Source organism: Oncorhynchus nerka, linkage group LG7, assembly GCF_034236695.1.
Source record: "Oncorhynchus nerka isolate Pitt River linkage group LG7, Oner_Uvic_2.0, whole genome shotgun sequence".
NCBI lineage: Eukaryota > Metazoa > Chordata > Actinopteri > Salmoniformes > Salmonidae > Oncorhynchus > Oncorhynchus nerka.
Window position 1 is genome coordinate 35,133,148 of NC_088402.1, and position 19,887 is coordinate 35,153,034.

At 42.0% G+C, this 19,887-nt stretch overlaps 1 protein-coding gene and 1 long non-coding RNA gene across 13 annotated transcripts in view; both read right to left on the reverse strand.

Moving 5' to 3' along the window:
• The window catches only part of LOC115131523 (A-kinase anchor protein 9-like), a 117,808-nt gene extending 109,644 nt beyond the window's left edge, over positions 1-8,164 (reverse strand). For all 12 annotated transcript variants that reach the window (XM_065020458.1, XM_065020451.1, XM_065020457.1 and 9 more), the window contains exon 1: positions 7,918-8,164. In XM_065020458.1, the coding sequence (XP_064876530.1) occupies positions 7,918-7,965 (48 nt within the window). In that variant the 5' untranslated portion in view covers positions 7,966-8,164. The remainder of the gene's footprint in view (positions 1-7,917) is intronic.
• An 8,280-nt stretch (positions 8,165-16,444) lies between these two features.
• On the reverse strand, positions 16,445-19,233 carry LOC135572458 (uncharacterized). The gene is made up of 3 exons (XR_010464313.1): positions 18,115-19,233; positions 17,391-17,996; positions 16,445-17,251 (listed from the first exon to the last, which is right to left on the reverse strand). It is a non-coding gene; the product is annotated as an uncharacterized LOC135572458 (long non-coding RNA).
• Positions 19,234-19,887: the final 654 nt, after the last annotated feature.

Here is a 19,887-nt window from a genome sequence, read left to right on the forward strand (position 1 = left end):
TTATTATAATCAAAACACTGAATATAATGCGTGTAGTTTTTGTCAAGAATTAGAACAAGGACTTTCTGTTTCTTGTTAGAAACGAATGGAGCTACAGTCAGACCGGCTGGAATACTGTGTTCCTTACAGGACATTCTGTCCCCACCCAGGGAGGGGAGAGACCTTGGGCTTGTAGTAGATTGTTTAACAGGTGGCAGACAATTTGAGAAGGCTTGTGAACTATATTGTCATTGTATCTGAGAGGAGGAGGGACATTTATCATGAAATGTGAGGTATATAAATCAATGTACATGGTATTATGAGCAGAGCTCTCGAGAATAAACACTATTGGCTAAATTGACTGATCTTTTTCCGTTTCATTTAAATAAGAACCTTACAAATTCTTAGAAACAGACAGAGTGTATTAATTGCATTGGAAAAATGAACATGAGAACAAAATTATCTTGACAATTATCAAAAAAAAAATGTAAGTATTGTTTCATAATTTTTTCTACATACTTTAAATCTGGTTTTAGTCATTTAAGTTTAAAAACAAAGCTTCTTGCCATCCTAAAAATCATTATTTATTTTATATAAATGGCACTGTTTAGACTTTGGCAACCCCCCCCAAAAAAAACACTTAGGTCACCTGCCCAAGGATTTGAATGGAAGAAGAAATCAACTAGGTCTTTACTCCATTTACGTGAACAAACTCCATTTACGTGAACAGTCAAATCGGCTGTGTCAGAGCTTGAAAACACTATTAGTGTCGTTCCTGTGTTGAGGTAAGCCACTTGCTGTTGCTGGCACAATGCCCGAACAGCTTAGAAAACAGCCATCTTGACAGCTGCTGCGATGATCAACAGTTGGCATGTCAACACAGACTTGAGCCAACACTTCATATATTGTTTCTTACTCAATATGTACAGTATGTACTGTATTTTAGTCATCTCATAATATACAGTATCTTCAAAGTATTCACACCCCTTGAGTTTCTCCACATTTTCTTGTTTCAACCTAAATTTAAGATGTATTAAATTTAGATGTTGTGTCACTGGCCTACACACAATACCCAATAATGTTCAAGTAGAATTATGTTGTTTTTTGTGTGTTTATTTTACAAATTAATCAAATATGAAAAGCCTGAATGTCAAGTATTCAACCACTTTGATATGGCAAGACCAAATACGTTCAGGAGCAAGAATTTCCTTGACAAGTCACAAATTGCATGGACACACTGTGTGCAATAATAGTGTTTAACATGATTATTTAATTACTACCTCATCTCTGTACCCCACACATACAATTAACTGTAAGGTCCCTCAGTCAAGCAGTGCATTTCAAACATATTCAACCACGAATACCAGGGAGGTTTACAAATGCCTCGCAAAGAAGGGTTTCTACTGGTAGATGGGTAAAAAAAGCAGATATACAATACCTCTTTGAGCATTGTGAAGTTATTAATTACACTTTAGATGGTGTATCAATACACCCAGTCACTACAAAGACACAGGCGTCCTTCCCAACTCATAGAGGAAGGAAACCTCTCAGGGATTTCACCATGAGGCCAATGGTGACATTAACCTCTCTTGGGTAGGGGGCAGTATTTTCACCTCTGGATGAAAAGCGTGCCCAAAGTAAACTGCCTGTTACTCAGGCCCAGAAACTAGGATATGCATACAATTGGTAGATCTGGATAGAAAACACTCTAAAGTTTCTAAAACTGTTAAAATAATGTCTGAGTATAACATAACTGATATGGCAGGCAAAACCCAGAGGACAAACCATCCAGGAGGGAAGAAATTAAGGTCATTGGATTTTCCAATGTTTTCTTGGGGATACCCTTATTATTAGGAACCTGGTTGCAGTTTCTATGGCTTCCACTAGATGTCAACAGTCTTTAGAAATTGTTCAATGTTTTTCTTTTGAGAAATTAAGAAGTAGTCCTATTCATTGTAAGTGTCACTCCTGGTGGACTCTACTGTTTAAATGCGCGTGAACTGGAGCACACTTCATGTTTTTATCCGGTATTAGAAACAGTTTATTCGTCTTAAATTTGATCGATTATTTACGTTTTAGGGTACCTGAGATTGGAATAGGAACGTTGTTTGAAATGTTTGGAACATATTTATAGGTAACTTATTAGATATTTTGTAGGCATGTTGGGCGAGTTGAAACCGGTGTATTTCTGAATCAAACTCGCCAAATAAATTGACATTTTTGGGACATATCTAACATTATCTTAATTATGTTATAATTAATCATAGACCCAGTCACTACAAAGACACAGGCGTCCTTCCCAACTCATAGAGGAAGGAAACCTCTCAGGGTTAAGTCTATGATTTGATATTTGAAAGAGCAGTCTGACTGAGCTGTGGTAGGCAGCAGCAGGCTCGTAAGCATTCATTTTTTTATTTTTTTTATTTTACCTTTATTTAACCAGGCAAGTCAAATGACGGCCTGGGAACAGTGGGTTAACTGCCTGTTCAGGGGCAGAACGACAGATTTGTACCTTGTCAGCTCGGGGGTTTGAACTCGCAACCTTCCGGTTACTAGTCCAACGCTCTAACCACTAGGCTACGCTGCCTCCCCACATTTTTGTGTGTTTGCCAGCAGCTCTTCGCTGTGCTTCAATCATTGAACTGTTTAACTTCAAGCCTATCAACTCCCAAGATTAGGCTTTCATATGTTCTCATGTTCTGAGCAAGGAACTTCAACGTTAGCTTTTTTTTTTTTAAATTTTACATGGCACATATTGCCATTACTTTCTTTTTCACCACTTTGTATTTGCATTATTTAAACCAAATTGAACATGTTTCATTATTTAGTTGAGGCTAAATTGATTTTATTGGTATATTATATTAAGTTAAAATAAAAGTGTTCATTCAGTATTGTTCTAATTGTCATTATTACAAATATCCTTTGCTAGTTAGTGAGCAATTAGCCCAGTTATAGATCATTTGTAGTAAGCAATAGGGGAGTGATTGCTTCCTACAAGAGCACAAAACGTGGCCTCCCGGGTGGTCAGTGGGGCGACGCACAATTGGCCTAGCGTCGTCCGGGTTAGGGAGGGCTTGGTCGGTAGGGACGTCCTTGTCTCATCGCGCACCAGCGACTCCTGTGGCGGGCTGGGCGCAGTGCGCGCTAACCAAGGTTGCCAGGTGCACGGTGTACCCTCCGACACATTGGTGCGGCTGGCTTCCGGGTTGGATGTGCGCTGTGTTAATGGGTTGTGTATCGGAGGACGCATGACTTTCAACCTTTGTCTCTCCCGAGCCCGTACAGGAGTTGTAGCGATAAGACAAGATAGTATCTACTAAAACAATTGGATACCACGAAATTGGGGGTCGAAAAAAAGGTAAAATTCAACAACAAAAATATTATTTTTTAAATAAACGTCTTTAATGTTTATGCCAGCAGCATACCAATGCTGGCTTGCTTCTGAAGCTAAGCAGGGTTGGTCCTGGTCAGTTCCTGGATGGGAGACCAGATGCTGCTGGAAGTGGTGTTGAAGGGCCAGTAGGAGGCACTCTTTCCTCTGGTCTAGGGTGCCGTCTTTCGGATGGGACGTTAAACGGGTGTCCTGAGTCTCTGAGGTCATTAAAGATCCCATGGCACTTATCGTAAGAGTAGGGGTGTTAACCCCTGTGTCCTGGCTAAATTCCCAATCTGACCCTAAAACCATCACGGTCACCTAATAATCCCCAGTTTACAATTGGCTCATTAATCCCCCTCTCCCCTGTAACTATTCCCCAGGTCGTTGCTGCAAATGAGAACGTGTTCTCAGTCAATTTACCTGGTAAAATAACGGATTAAAAATTAAAATTAAAATAAAACAGTTCTCCACTACAGATCATGGAGAGGGCTCTTCTGAATTATTTTTGAGCAAGAGCCTTTTGGGCCTCTGGGATCCAAAAAACATATGAAATTATAGGTTTTATGATTCTCCTCAGGTACAAACTTAGTACATGATGGCTCCAGTCCTTTAAATATTTAGTATAATATTATAACACGCAAGAAAATCGTGAAAGGAGCAACTGTTGAGGAACAATTACCACACCATGGAGCAGAGGGGTTGACTTACATTTACATTTACATTTAAGTCATTTAGCAGACGCTCTTATCCAGAGCGACTTGACTGTAGAATGTTCATGTTGTTTCATGAGTGAAAAGTACACACTTTATATGAAATGCATTATCGACCTGGCTGTCATTGTTGAATGTGTAGAAAGATGGTGTGGAATTCACTACAAGGCTAAGCTATATGCTCTGTAAAACCCATGAGGTTTGATAAAGCCGCCTGGGTGAATGAGACAGGAAAAGTATGGACTCGGTCTGGGTCTACTACGGTCTCAAATAGGCGTGGTGGAGTGGTGTAATTTTATCCTCATTCCTAGCAAACACAACTGATTAAACTAATTGTATTCTAAACTGAAGATCATGATTAGCTGATTTTTGGTGTCAGGTGTGTTAGCTGGGGCAAAAGTGTGACACCAATCAGGCCCCAGAGGACTGTAGATGCCCATCCATGGTTTATAGGAAGACTCAATTGGTTTTGCTCGACTCCTCGTTTCCTCTGGTCCATCCTCTCCTCGCCTCCTTTTGAAAAAGATAGTCGAGGAAATGCGCTCGTATGAAATGAGAATCCTTCTCCACTCGTGCGTCATCAGGCAAATTACATTTATCATATCTTAAAAATAAATGTGTAATGTGATAAAAACTAATTTAGCTAGTTGTGCTAGTTGTGCACTCCGAGGCTTGATTACCAACAACGACGAGACGGCCTACAGGGAGGAGGTGAGGGCCCTCGGAGTGTGGTGTCAGGAAAATAACCTCACACTCAACGTCAACAAAACTAAGGAGATGATTGTGGACTTCAGGAAACAGCAGAGGGAACACCCCCCTATCCACATCGATGGAACAGTAGTGGAGAGGGTAGCAAGTTTTAAGTTCCTCGGCATACACATCACAGACAAACTGAATTGGTCCACTCACACAGACAGCATCGTGAAGAAGGCGCAGCAGCGCCTCTTCAACCTCGGGAGGCTGAAGAAATTCGGCTTGTCACCAAAAGCACTCACAAACTTCTACAAATGCACAATCGAGAGCATCCTGGCGGGCTGTATCACCGCCTGGTACGGCAACTGCTCCGCCCTCAACCGTAAGGCTCTCCAGAGGGTAGTGAGGTCTGCACAACGCATCACCGGGGGCAAACTACCTGCCCTCCAGGACACCTACACCACCCGATGTTACAGGAAGGCCATAAAGATCATCAAGGACATCAACCACCCGAACCACTGCCTGTTCACCCCGCTATCATCCAGAAGGCGAGGTCAGTACAGGTGCATCAAAGCTGGGACCGAGAGACTGAAAAACAGCTTCTATCTCAAGGCCATCAGACTGTTAAACAGCCACCACTAACATTGAGTGGCTGCTGCCAACACACTGACACTGACACTGACTCAACTCCAGCCACTTTAATAATGGGAATTGATGGGAAATGATGTAAATATATCACTAGCCACTTTAAACAATGCTACCTTATATAATGTTACTTACCCTACATTATTCATCTCATATACATACGTATATACTGTACTCTATATCATCCTTATGTAATACATGTATCACTAGCCACTTTAAATATGCCACTTTGTTTACATACTCATCTCATATGTATATACTGTACTCGATACCATCTACTGTATCTTGCCTATGCTGCCCTGTACCATCACTCATTCATATATCCTTATGTACATATTCTTTATCCCCTTACACTGTGTATAAGACAGTAGTTTTGGAATTGTTAGTTAGATTACTTGTTGGTTATTACTGCATTGTCGGAACTAGAAGCACAAGCATTTCGCTACACTCGCATTAACATCTGCTAACCATGTGTATGTGACAAATAAAATTTGATTTGATTTGAATACGTTTTAAAGATAAAAGGATAAGTAGTGTATCATTTTTTAAATGTGTACATGTTTTTCTCCTTCGAGAAAACAACAGCTGATTCAAAGAGGGTGTGGCGGATTTTAAAACTCTTCCTTGCTAGCCGCCGGGATGATACTTGTGTATCCTCTACCGAAGTAGGTAATCAAGGAGGGGAGAATACTCCATTAGCCTACTAACGAAATAACACACTCCTCAACCATTTATCGGTTTCTGGGTCACAGAGGAGAGGCGGACAGACTTTTTCCCAATTGAGAATCATTACATTATTTTGAATCTTAGATGGCCTAGGCCTATACTTTTGCAACCAGCCCCTGAAGAACTTCTAACGCCAGTCAAGTAAAAATTGGTGTTCGGATTTGATAGACAAGAGGTCAACTTTACATTTCTGACTTACAAAATAATCAGACTTCATATGCCAAGACCCATCACAAACAACTGAACACATTTAAACCAATAGGACCAGTAGGCCTAAATCCTCTTAATCTATTGCTATTTCCACACAGTTCACCTGGCTGGAGAAAGCCTATAAATCTGACATTTTTGTTCAAGGTTCAAATCAAAGACAGGTGGAGAAGTGATGACAGTAGGGAGTAAAACCAGGTTACATGTGGGTGACCAGGTCAGCCATAGTGTCACAGGGTTGTACAAACAGTTGTCATATTGACACATATCAATGCAAGATAATTACATCAGAAAGAATGCAAATTAGACTAGCTAGATTGTTATTGAATGTTTGTTACCAAACTCTGCATGACTATGTTAAAGAGCCATATGACCTTCCTATGCCTTCCTACGGTAGTCGGAGTTGAATCATCACAGGTTCGCTACAGAAAGATGTGTCTCATTCAAAATCCTTACTGCTATCGTCACTGAGCATTTAAATATAGTCTAGTCAATTTATAGGCTAGTTTTGATTAGCACCTTCCAAAATAGTTTCAGGTGTGGTGACAAAAAGTGATTTCCCTTTCAATAGCATCTAGCCTTCTCTTCAAATACTGCATAAATACTACTGACTCAAAATAAACCTCTAGCGTCATAGGTATGGGTGGTGGAGTGGTGTCAAGTCATGGTATTGTGCATTAGGGCCTAAACTCGTCAAGGGATTAAGGCAGAGGAATGACACTGCAAAGGTAGTAACCTCAAATTCTGAAAGGAGTCCAGTATACTTTCCTTCCATCTGTCTCCAAGTACCCTTTTATATTTTTAGACTAAAGCAGTGACGTGATTTTCATCATCCTTCTCAGTTGACTATGACAGTGTGTTATCGTATCATCTTACAAGTAGGCTACTGTGGACCCCAGGAAGAGTAGCTGCTGATTTTGCAAAAGCTAATGGGGATCCTAATAAAATACCTAAAATACTGTACCAGTTCACTGGATACTTCGAAATGGTTTTTAAAATGCAATTATGGTTGAAATAATAGTTTGTGTGACATCCATCCCTTCTGCATGACATGAAGTTGTTTTACATTACTCAGTTAAACTTATTTGTAACACTGGTTGTTACAGTGTAACGTTAGTATGCTATAAAATAAAATATGTATGAGACCATTTGAGTTTGCTCAAGCTAACTTGGGGCATGTCCTGAAAAACCTGTCACACAATAAGATCAACCTTTTAAATCACGTGACTAATAAAACCTGACGTTGACCGGAAAGGCTTAACTGGTTAGCTGGCTAACATTCATACTTTTTTTCAAAACTGGTAGATTTTAGGAGGAAACAGCACGTTTCTATGAGATGCCAATGGCTGGGTCGCATGACAAAGGAAGTCCGGCTAGCTTGCTAACCCGGGCTGTCATCCACATCCACATTGGGGGACATGTTTTCTAGTAGTGACAGCAGACAAGGACAGGAACACGGAAGGGGCTTCCAAAACAGCTACTAAATTAAACTATATAAGACAATGTATTACTGAGCACGCGCGGCAATAAATGTTGTTCCCAAGGTTGACTAGTAGAAACACAGAGAAAGTGCTATCATACCTTTGCTTTGCCGGCCTCGAGCTTCTTTTGCCTCTCCTCGTCTTCCATTACCGTTGTCCCTGTGGCTGAGAGAAGAGGAAAGGGGCTTCATGCGAAGTGTCAGCGAATACGCTCAGAGTCTGTGGGGAAAGTGTCTGTCTGTTGACATTAAAATGGTTTGGTAATGGTGTCAAATCACTGCGACGAACTCGCATTAGGAGCCGACTCCTTGCTACAGCCACATCTCCGCCGCCATGTTCTCCACGTAAACACGAGACTGATTGTGATGACGTCACATGGGTGGCTGTTTTCCCCAGCTACGCCCCTTTGGGAACGTCAGAATGTCACTCACAGTTCAAAACGTTTTATTTTATTCTTATTTTTAGAGGGAAACATACTGTGTGTACACAAGTAAAATATAGATTGATTATAGATTGAAATAATTTGCATGAGTAAATACATATTCTCTTTTCTGTGAAGGTGCAAACAAGATCACTGGGTTGCATAATCGCTCATCAGGATTAATTTCACATTGCCCCAGTTAAAATGACCAGATCTATTTTAAATTAAATGAAATATGGTCTCTCCATATGATTATTTCTGAAATTGTGGTATTAAAACAAATACAAAATGAGAGCACACTTTGCACACCTAAAATCCTCACAAACTTTTACAGATACACAATTGAGAACATCCTGTATCTCCGCCTGGTACAGAAATCGCAGGGCTCTCCAGAGGGTGGTGCGGTCTGCCCAACGCATCACCGGAGGCAAACTACCTGCCCTCCAGGACACCTACAGCACCCGATGTCACAGGAAGTCCAAAAATATATTCAAGGACAACAACCACCCGAGCCACTGCCTGTTCACTCGGCTATTATCCTGAAGGTGAGGTTAAAGGTGCATCAAAGCTGGGACAGAGAGATTGAAAACAGCTTCTATCTCAAGGTCATCAGATTGTTAAATAGCCATCACTAGCATATTAGAGGCTGCTGCCTATATACATAGACTTGAAATCACTGGCCACTTTAATAAATGGAACACTAGGCACTTTAATAATGTTAACATATTTTGCATTACTCATCTCATATGTATATACTGTATTCTATTATATTCAATTGTATCTTAGTCTATGTCGCTCTGATATTGCTCATCCATATATTTACGTATATATTCTTAATTCCATTCCTTAGATTTGTGTGTATTGTTGTGAAATTGTAAGATATTACTTGTTAGATATTACTGCACTGTTGGAGCTAGAAACACTAGCATTTCACTACACACACAATAACATCTGCTAAACACATGTATGTGACCAATAAAATTTGATTTGGATCACAGTCATAGAACATGTCTATTTGACATTTACACGCATTGCTTCCACCCCAACCCAATCACAAGTTATACCACTTATAGCATTTAGGGAAATTCTCTGGATTCTCCATTGTGCTGGGAAGCCATGATGGCAACCCCTGATATTCAGCATTGTAAATGTGAATTAGGTCAAGAAAGCTCACAGAAAAGAAAAACCAAACCTTTGAAGCTTCTACACAGACCTACATACCGGCAGCAGCAGGAGAAGGTGGTCTGTGTCTTCGGCTGATGGGAGCTGTGCAGCTTATGGTCTGGCAGATCTTGAATTCCACCCATCTTCTCTTTGACATCTTTAGCTACCCACTTTGAATCCCAAATAAAGGTGCTCAGCTCCCACCTGTCAGCTTTTGTTGTCTGTGCAGTACCTTCAGCAAGACCTGCTGCCCATCAGAACGTTTTTGGCCTTTAATAATTGATGGCTCTCAGGAGTACTATGTCAGTGTCACAGTAACCCAAGAACCACCACAATTGCAGGGCATCAGCAAATAGATCAGGAAACTGTAACACAGTGAGTCCACAAAGACACAAGCATTTTGATGGTAAAACTATAGTGGTTGGGTTGTTTTATTATTATTATTATTATTTATTTTTTTCACCTTTATTTAACCAGGTAGGCTAGTTGAGAACAAGTTCTCATTTGCAACTGCGACCTGGCCAAGATAAAGCATAGCAGTGTGAACAGACAACACAGAGTTACACATGGAGTAAAGAATTAACAAGTCAATAACACAGTAGGAAAAAAAGGGGGGGAGTCTATATACATTGTGTGCAAAAGGCATGAGGAGGTAGGCGAATAATTACAATTTTGCAGATTAAAACTGGAGTGATAAATTATCAGATGGTCATGTACAGGTAGAGATATTGGTGTGCAAAAGAGCAGAAAAGTAAATAAATAAAAACAGTATGGGGATGAGGTAGGTAAAAATGGGTGGGCTATTTACCGATAGACTATGTACAGCTGCAGCGATCGGTTAGCTGCTCAGATAGCAGATGTTTGAAGTTGGTGAGGGAGATAAAAGTCTCCAACTTCAGCGATTTTTGCAATTCGTTCCCAGTCACAGGCAGCAGAGAACTGGAACAAAAGGCGGCCAAATGAGGTGTTGGCTTTAGGGATGATCAGTGAGATACACCTGCTGGAGCGCGTGCTACGGATGGGTGTTGCCATCGTGACCAGTGAACTGAGATAAGGCGGAGCTTTACCTAGCATGGACTTGTAGATGACCTGGAGCCAGTGGGTCTGGCGACGAATATGTAGCGAGGGCCAGCCGACTAGAGCATACAAGTCGCAGTGGTGGGTGGTATAAGGTGCTTTAGTGACAAAACGGATGGCACTGTGATAAACTGCATCCAGTTTGCTGAGTAGAGTGTTGGAAGCAATTTTGTAGATGACATCGCCGAAGTCGAGGATCGGTAGGATAGTCAGTTTTACTAGGGTAAGTTTGGCCGTGTGAGTGAAGGAGGCTTTGTTGCGGAATAGAAAGCCGACTCTTGATTTGATTTTCGATTGGAGATGTTTGATATGAGTCTGGAAGGAGAGTTTACAGTCTAGCCAGACACCTAGGTACTTATAGATGTCCACATATTCATGGTCGGTACCATCCAGGGTGGTGATGCTGGTCAGGCGTGCGGGTGCAGGCAGCGAACGGTTGAAAAGCATGCATTTGGTTTTACTAGCGTTTAAGAGCAGTTGGAGGCCACGGAAGGAGTGTTGTATGGCATTGAAGCTCGTTTGGAGGTTAGATAGCACAGTGTCCAAGGACGGGCCGGAAGTATATAGAATGGTGTCGTCTGCGTAGAGGTGGATCAGGGAATCGCCCGCAGCAAGAGCAACATCATTGATATATACAGAGAAAAGAGTCGGCCCGAGGATTGAACCCTGTGGCACCCCCATAGAGACTGCCAGAGGAACGGACAGCATGCCCTCCGATTTGACACACTGAACTCTGTCTGCAAAGTAATTGGTGAACCAGGCAAGGCAGTCATCCGAAAAACCGAGGCTACTGAGTCTGCCGATAAGAATATGGTGATTGACAGAGTCGAAAGCCTTGGCAAGGTCGATGAAGACGGCTGCACAGTACTGTCTTTTATCGATGGCGGTTATGATATCGTGGGTCCAGGTTTTGCAGCTCTTTCAGAACATCTGCTATCTGGATTTGGGTAAAGGAGAACCTGGAGAGGCTTGGGCGAGTAGCTGCGGGGGGGGTGGAGCTGTTGGCCGAGGTTGGAGTAGCCAAGCGGAAGGCATGGCCAGCCGTTGAGAAATGCTTGTTGAAGTTTTCGATAATCATGGATTTATCGGTGGTGACCGTGTTACCTAACCTCAGTGCAGTGGGCAGCTGGGAGGAGGTGCTCTTGTTCTCCATGGACTTCAGTGTCCCAGAACTTTTTGGAGTTGGGGCTACAGGATGCAAACTTCTGCCTGAAGAAGCTGGCCTTAGCTTTCCTGACTGACTGCGTGTATTGGTTCCTGACTTCCCTGAACAGTTGCATATCACGGGGACTATTCGATGCTATTGCAGTCCGCCACAGGATGTTTTTGTGCTGGTCGAGGGCAGTCAGGTCTGGAGTGAACCAAGGGCTATATCTGTTCTTAGTTCTGCATTTTTTGAACGGAGAATGCTTATCTAAAATGGTGCGGAAGTTACTTTTAAAGAATGACCAGGCATCCTCAACTGACGGGATGAGGTCAATGTCCTTCCAGGATACCCGGGCCAGGTCGATTAGAAAGGCCTGCTCACAGAGGTGTTTTAGGGAGCGTTTGACAGTGATGAGGGGTGGTCGGTTGACTGCGGCTCCGTAGCGGATACAGGCAATGAGGCAGTGATCGCTGAGATCCTGGTTGAAGACAGCGGAGGTGTATTTGGAGGGCCAGTTGGTCAGGATGACGTCTATGAGGGTGCCCTTGTTTACAGATTTAGGGTTGTACCTGGTGGGTTCCTTGATGATTTGTGTGAGATTGAGGGCATCTAGCTTAGATTGTAGGACTGGCGGGGTGTTTTGCATACCCCAGTTAAGGTCACCTAACAGAACAAACTCTGAAGCTAGATGGGGGGGCGATCAATTCACAAATGGTGTCCAGGGCACAGCTGGGAGCTGAGGGGGGTCGGTAGCAGGCGGCAACAGTGAGAGACTTATTTCTGGAGAGAGTCATTTTCAAAATTAGTAGTTCGAACTGTTTGGGTATGGACCTGGAAAGTATGACATTACTTTGCAGGCTATCTCTGCAGTAGACTGCAACTCCTCCCCCTTTGGCAGTTCTATCTTGACGGAAGATGTTATAGTTGGGTATGGAAATCTCAGAATTTTTGGTGGCCTTCCTGAGCCAGGATTCAGACACGGCAAGGACATCAGGGTTAGCAGAGTGTGCTAAAGCAGTGAGTAAAACAAACTTAGGGAGGAGGCTTCTGATGTTGACATGCATGAAACCAAGGCTTTTTCGATCACAGAAGTCAACAAATGAGGGTGCCTGGGGACATGCAGGGCCTGGGTTTACCTCCACATCACCCGCGGAACAGAGGAGGAGTAGTATGAGGGTGCGGCTAAAGGCTATCAAAACTGGTCGCCTAGAGCGTTGGGGATAGAGAGTAAAAGGAGCAGATTTCTGGGCATGGTAGAATATATTCAGGGCATAATGCGCAGACAGGGGTATGGTGGGGTGCGTGTACAGCAGAGGTAAGCCCAGGCACTGGGTGATGATGAGAGAGGTTGTATCTCTGGACATGCTGGTTGTAATGGGTGAGGTCACCGCATGTGTGGGAGGTGGGACAAAGGAGGTATCAGGGGTATGGAGAGTGGAACTAGGGGCTCCATTGTAAACTAAAACAATGATAACTAACCTGAACAACAGTATACAAGGCATATTAACATTTGAGAGAGACATACAGCGAGGCATACAGTAATCACAGGTGTTGAATTGGGAGAGCTAGCTAAAACAGTAGGTGAGACAACAACAGCTAATCAGCTAGCACAACAACAGCAGTTAAGATTGTTTCCAGTTGATATTGGAAGAAAGAATAAGAGAGGCTGAGAAGAGACTGATAATAGGCTATGGAACATTAGTGTTGGTCACTCAAATCTATTACCCTATTAATTTAGTCTTGAGGATCCCAAGCCTGCTAAAAGCGGGGCTGATGAATGACAACAATGCATAGTCGTATCAGATGACCACTTCTGCCATATGAGGTCTCAACAGAATTCCCTAACAAATGCATTTGAGCAAAAAATACTACAAGGCTGTGATTTGGACTGAATAAAATAAAAAAAAATGCATTGAAGGCTTAAATAAATAACCATTGCTTACAATAATAAACCTTTATTTTTTTTATATATCACCTTTATCTAACCAGGTAGGCCAGTTGAGAACAAGTTCTCATTTACAACTGTGAATTGGCCGAGATAAAGCAAAGTAGTGCGACAAAAACAACAACACAGTTACACAAACAAAAGTACAGTCAATAACACAATAGAAAAAATATATGTACAGTGTGTGCAAAGAGTAGGGAGGTAAGGCAATAAATAGGCCATAGAGGCAAAATAATTACAATTTAGCATTGACACTGGAGTGATATATGTGCAGATGATGATGTGCAAGTAGAGATATTGTGGTGGAAAAGAGCAAGAAGATTAATAACAATATGGGGATGAGGCAGTTGGGTGTGCTATTTTCAGATTGGCTGTGTACAGGTAAACTGCTCTGACAGCTGATGCTTTAAGTTAGAGAGGGGCCGAAGTCTCCAACTTCAGTGATTTTTGCAATTTGTTCCAGTCATTGGCAGCAGAGAACTGGAAGGAAAGGAGACCAAAGGAAGTGTTGGCTTTGGGGATGCATAGTGAAATATACCTGCTGGAGCATGTGCTACGGCTGTGTGTTGCTATAGTGACCAGTGAGCTGAGATAAGGCGGGGCTTTACCTAGCAAAGACTTATAGATGACCTGGAGCCAGTGGGTTTGGCAAAGAATATGTAACGAGGGCCAGCCAACGAGAGCATACAGGTCGCAGTGGTGGGTAGTATATGGGGCTTTGGTGACAAAACGGATGGCACTGTGATAGACTACATCCGGTTTATTGAGTAGAGTGTTGGAGGCTATTTTGTAAATGGCATCGCCGATGTCAAGGATCGGTAGGATAGTCAGCTTTACGAGGGTGTGTTTGGCAGCATGAGTGAAGGAGGCTTTATTATGAAATAGGAAACCGATTCTAGATTTAAATTTGGATTGGAGATGCTTAATGTGAGTCTGGAAGGAGAGTTTACAGTCTAACTAGACACCTAGGTATTTGTAGTTGTCCACATATTCTAAGTCAGAAACGTCCAGAGTAGTGATGCTAGTCGAGCGGGCGGGTACGGGCAGCAATTGATTGAAGAGCATGCATTTATTTTTCCTAGCATTTAAAACCAGTTGAAGGCCATGGAAGGAGTGTTGCATGGCGTTGAAGCTCGTTTGGAGGTTTGTTAACACAGTGTCCAAAGAAGGGTGATCTGTTTGTTCACTTGGCTTTTGAAGATTTTAGAAAGGCATGGCAGGATGGATATAGGTCTATAGCAGTTTGGGTCAAGAGTGTTTTCCCCTTTAAGTGGGATGACCGTGGCAGCTTTCCAATCTTTGGGGATCTCAGACGATATGAAAGAGACGTTGAACAGGCTGGTAATAGGGGTTGCAACAATTTCGGAGGATAATTTTAGAAAGGGAGGGTCCAGATTGTCTAGCCCAGCTGATTTGCAGGGATCCAGATTTTTCAGCTATTTCAGAACATCAGCTGTCTGGATTTGGTATAAGGCGAAGCGTGGAAAGCATGGCTAGCCGTGGAAAGATGCTTATTGAAATGATCGATTATAGTAGATTTATCGGTGGTGACAGTGTTTCCTAGCCTCAGTGCAGTGGGCAGCTGGGAGGAGGTGCTCTTATTCTCCATGGACTTTACGGTGTCCCAAAACCTTTTGGAATTAGTGCTACAGGAAGCAAATTTCTGTTTGAAAAAGCTAGCCTTAGTTTTCCTAACTGACTGAGTATATTTGTTCCTGACTTCCCTGAAAAGTTGCATATCGCGGGGGCTATTCGATGGTCATGTAGAACACCACAGGATGTTTTTGTGCTGGTCAAGGGCAGTCAAGTCTGGGGTGAGCCAAGGGCTATAACTGTTCTTAGTTCTACATTTTTTTGAACGAGGCATGCTTATTTAAGATGGTGAGGAAAGCACTTTTAAAGAGCAACCACGCATCCTCTACTGATGGGATGAGGTCAATATCCTTCCAGGATACCTGGACCAGGTCGATTAGAAAGGCTTTTTCGCTGAAGTGTTTTAGGGAGCGTGAGACAGTGATGAGGGGTGGTCGTCTGACCGCAGACCCCTTACGGATGCAGGCAATGAGGCAGTGATCGCTGAGATCCTGGTTGAAGACAGCAGAGGTGTATTTAGAGGGCAAGGATGTCAGAATGATATCTATGAGAGTGCCCATGGTTACAGATTTAGGGTTGTACCTGGTAGGTTCCTTGATCATTTGTGTGAGATCGAGGGTATTTAGCTTAGATTGTAGGACTGCCGGGGTGTTAAGCATATCCCATATTCCATATTGTGGCGTTCTTCAACAAAGATGGCTGACAAAACATTACGGTGTAACCAGATGTAAGTTGTTATAACATCATAACGAGTCAAGCAAAAAATGTACAATTGAGAGGAATATGTTAGTTAATGTAGAGAATAACATTTGTGCATATTTTTTTGTTATAAAGTTCATTTACAAAAACGCTATTTAGCAAGTTATCTGACTAGCTAACATTAGTCAGCTAGCTAGTGTTAGGAGAATGAATTTGTAATTTGTGTTGTTTAATGTTTTAGGGACTCCTGAGAAAACCAGGCTGCCGTCTTATGAAACAGTGGATGTAAAGAATCTAACTAGCTAAAGCATTTACTGCAAATTGAATACAATCGTGTAAGCTTGCCTTGCAATGCAGCTGAAGTAACATAGCTAGCTAACTATTTACTTGCTTATTGTGTAGTGGAGGGTAAAAATAACTGTATGCCTATGGATATGTAGCTTGCTACAGTAGTTAGCCGATCTGTGTATGGACCCTAAAACGTTAGGTTCTGAACTAATATTCATACCAATCCATGAACCTCAGCTATCATAGTTGTTGTATCAACTTCAAGTCTAAATGGCATTAATGAAGCCTATGGATAGAGTAGAATATAATAACTTTATTGTGCCAAGTCCTATATACATGTGTACTTCAGTTATTACAACGCATGAGATTCCCACATTGTAGCCTGTACATTGAATATATTCAATGATCATGTACTCTTCCTTGGCAAATAAAGGTGTGGTTCAGGTATGAACCTCTGAGGCATTATTTTTCAGTCATATCAAACTCCATTATTTGAATGATGCTGTGTCTGCATGTATGTATTACAATTATACACTTCAACAGTGTTTACCACTCCTGCTCCTGGGACATCAATGATTACACATTGTAACCATGCAATAGACTAGAAACATGATTGATATGTAATTCATATATACAGGGAAAAAAACGATGCATATCTAACTCCCTTCATCTGCATTAATCTGAGGACACAGGATAGTATTTCAATGAGATACTTAATTTCAACCAGTGGAGAATGCTTTATGGAAAGATGTTCATTATCCAGGTGTTATAAATATATAAATGCATTATAATTATGATAATTGTAATATTATAAATAGAAGTTCAATCTGTACTTCAATGCACATGTGGTGTGCATTATAAAACGAGGAAGAAAGACGAGGTGGGGAGAGAGGTGTAGAAGACAGAAAGGGAAAGAGGTAAGAACAGCGGCAGACAGCATTTGATTCATGAATTACAGTGCTACCCCAATATTCTCCCAGCTCATCACAATTGCGGTGTCTCCTAACAAGCCTTGGGCCCCCAGTTGGCCCGAAGGTTATCTTAAGAGCGGGTGAGGTGGCGTTGATGGGACTGGCTTCCTCTCTCACATCAAAACATACCTGCAGACGAGTGACAGATGGATAGAGAGAGAGCATGATTAAGCATTGTTTTTTTTTTTTAAATCTAATTTATTCTTATTGCAATGTAAAGCATCTCTTTAATAATACTTCCTGTTGACCCGGCCAAGTGATATCTCACCTATGATCATGCTGTGCCCTCTGTGTCAGCCAGTTCAGATGCGGGAGGGGTTCACCAAAACAGCTGATATAACCTAGAGGATTTAGGGAGAAGGGGGAGAGGGATAAAGTGAAGAAGAGAGACTGTTATTGTGTGTGTGTGGTCTCACCTGGTGTCCGCACTTGGTGGCTACAGAGTACTTTATGCTGAAAAACAGACACATGAGGACAAACAATAAAAGGTCATGTCAATAGAAGATACTGTATGTGATGGAGACACCTACCTGAAACATTTAAATATAGAGGGCTATGTGTCTCACCACTTGGTTATTGCAAGGCTAACCCCCACGGAAATCATGACTTGGCAGCAACAGATCGTCCAGTGAAAATGGCTGTGTTCATGTGGTGTAAAATCTGAAAATTAGCAGCTGACATCTTAAGGGTTTTTAATTAATGCATGTGAGACAGGTACAACAAGACAGGCAGAGATGGAGAAAAATAACACACAACAGTTTACTTACCTTTGGTAATGGACACTTTTGCCAGCAATAAAGCTTCCACGGCCTGTTCCTCGGACAGTGAACATTTGGCAATGTCTACATTTTCAACCCCTTGATCAGCTCGCTCTCTGAAAGTAAAGAAAACGGCTTATTTTTTATAGATATGAAAACAATAACTAAGATATGACCATTCAATCTAAAACAGCAGCTTTATAGGATACGTCAATACAGCCCAGTGCTGCTTACCTGAGATGCCATCTTTGTAGGTGTCCGCTTTGACTTCCTTTGTGTCGCTAGCTAGCCATTTCACACCGGTTACACCCGACTTTAAAAAATCTAAATATACACATTGCGAGATATTTGACAAAATAGGCAGACATGCCTATATTTCCCCCATAGGAAACAACGGGAAGGCCGTAGAGTTCCAATATTATTTTTGTTTGTTACATTTTAACTATAAAACAACGTGAGCAGGTCTCATTGTCAACAATAGCGAAACAGGCATTGTGACGTTGAACAATAAACTGGGAATAGAACGTTCGGAAGGCGAGTTGGTGCCACGGTGCTCAATAGAACTAATAGGAGCTGACAGGGTAAAAATGCACTAAAATAAGGCATGTTTTTTTCACGATTACTTCAAAACGACGGCAAGCAGCTGGAAAATATGGTCATATTATGAAACTGGGCTCCACGGCGGATGCAATGAACGCGTTTTTATCAGAAAAGAACATTGTCAAAAATTGAATGTGTCCAGCCTACTATCTACAGGGATTACAGAGCACTCTCCTCTGAGTAGGGCCCGTTGGCCGGTGTCAGTAAACATCAGGAAAAGAGCGTAATTAAATTGTTTCCAGCAGCACATTTACAGTCACCAACGCTCTGGTTAACACGAAAACTTCCTTACCAGCTCTACTAGGGCGAGTAAAATGGTCAGAGTGGTCTCAATTGTGTCTGGGAGTAGCTAGCCAACGCTAGCTTGGGTGCTTGACTGCCGTTGTAAGGCCAAAACGCTCAAATCAACCCTACTCCTCGGTCCGAACGTCCAGTGTGCGCTCCGAGAGCTAAACGGTCTGAATTTACAAACTGACAATTTTTCTCTGACTGGAAACACCATAATATTAATCAAATTCATTTAGCTAAATGTCTTAAAATCAATCCAATATACTATGTTATTACAAAAAATATTTTAAATTCTCTGGTAATGCCAATAAGGAATTCTATCAAATGCTTCTCAAAGATGCCCCCTGGTGGTCAAACTAGAGAGTTGGCAACTCAGTCAAGAACAAATTCTTATTTACAATGACGGCCTACCCGAGCCAAACCCTAACGACACTGGGCCAATTGTGCGCCGCCCTAGGAGACTCCCAATCACAGCCGGTTGTGATACAGTCTTGAATCAAACCAGGGTCTGTAGGGACACCTCTGCACTGAGATGTGATGCCTTAGTCCGCTGTGTTACTAGGGAGCCCCAATGTAGATTAGTATAATTTAGGCAAGAACACAAGGATGGACCTCCCTGTTTCATTCTCTTTAGAGAGTCAAGGTAATGTACTTGCAAAGTGTTTGTATATCCAAGGCAGGCCTATTTTGTTTCCTTGGGGCTACAGTCTTTTCAAACAGCTTTTACACTCAACGGGCATTATCACAATTTTAACAATTCCATAGTGTTATCCCAACCTCATAATGTGGACAAATATATAACACACATGTAAATCACAATTTTGACTGCACTGGGCCTTTAAACATACAGCAGCATAACTTTACGCTTATACAACTCTGTCATATGGTAAAGAAAGCCAACTATAGCCTATAAGTCTGACAGAAAATGCAGAGTGAATTACAGAAATGTGTATAAATACCCGCCAAGGAGGCAGTAACACAAATATTCTCAGTTTATACCAACAAAGCTCTGGCCCCCCAATGGTGGAACAAACTCCCTCACGACGCCAGGACAGCGGAGTCAATCACCACCTTCCGGAGACACCTGAAACCCCACCTCTTTCAGGAATACCTAGGATA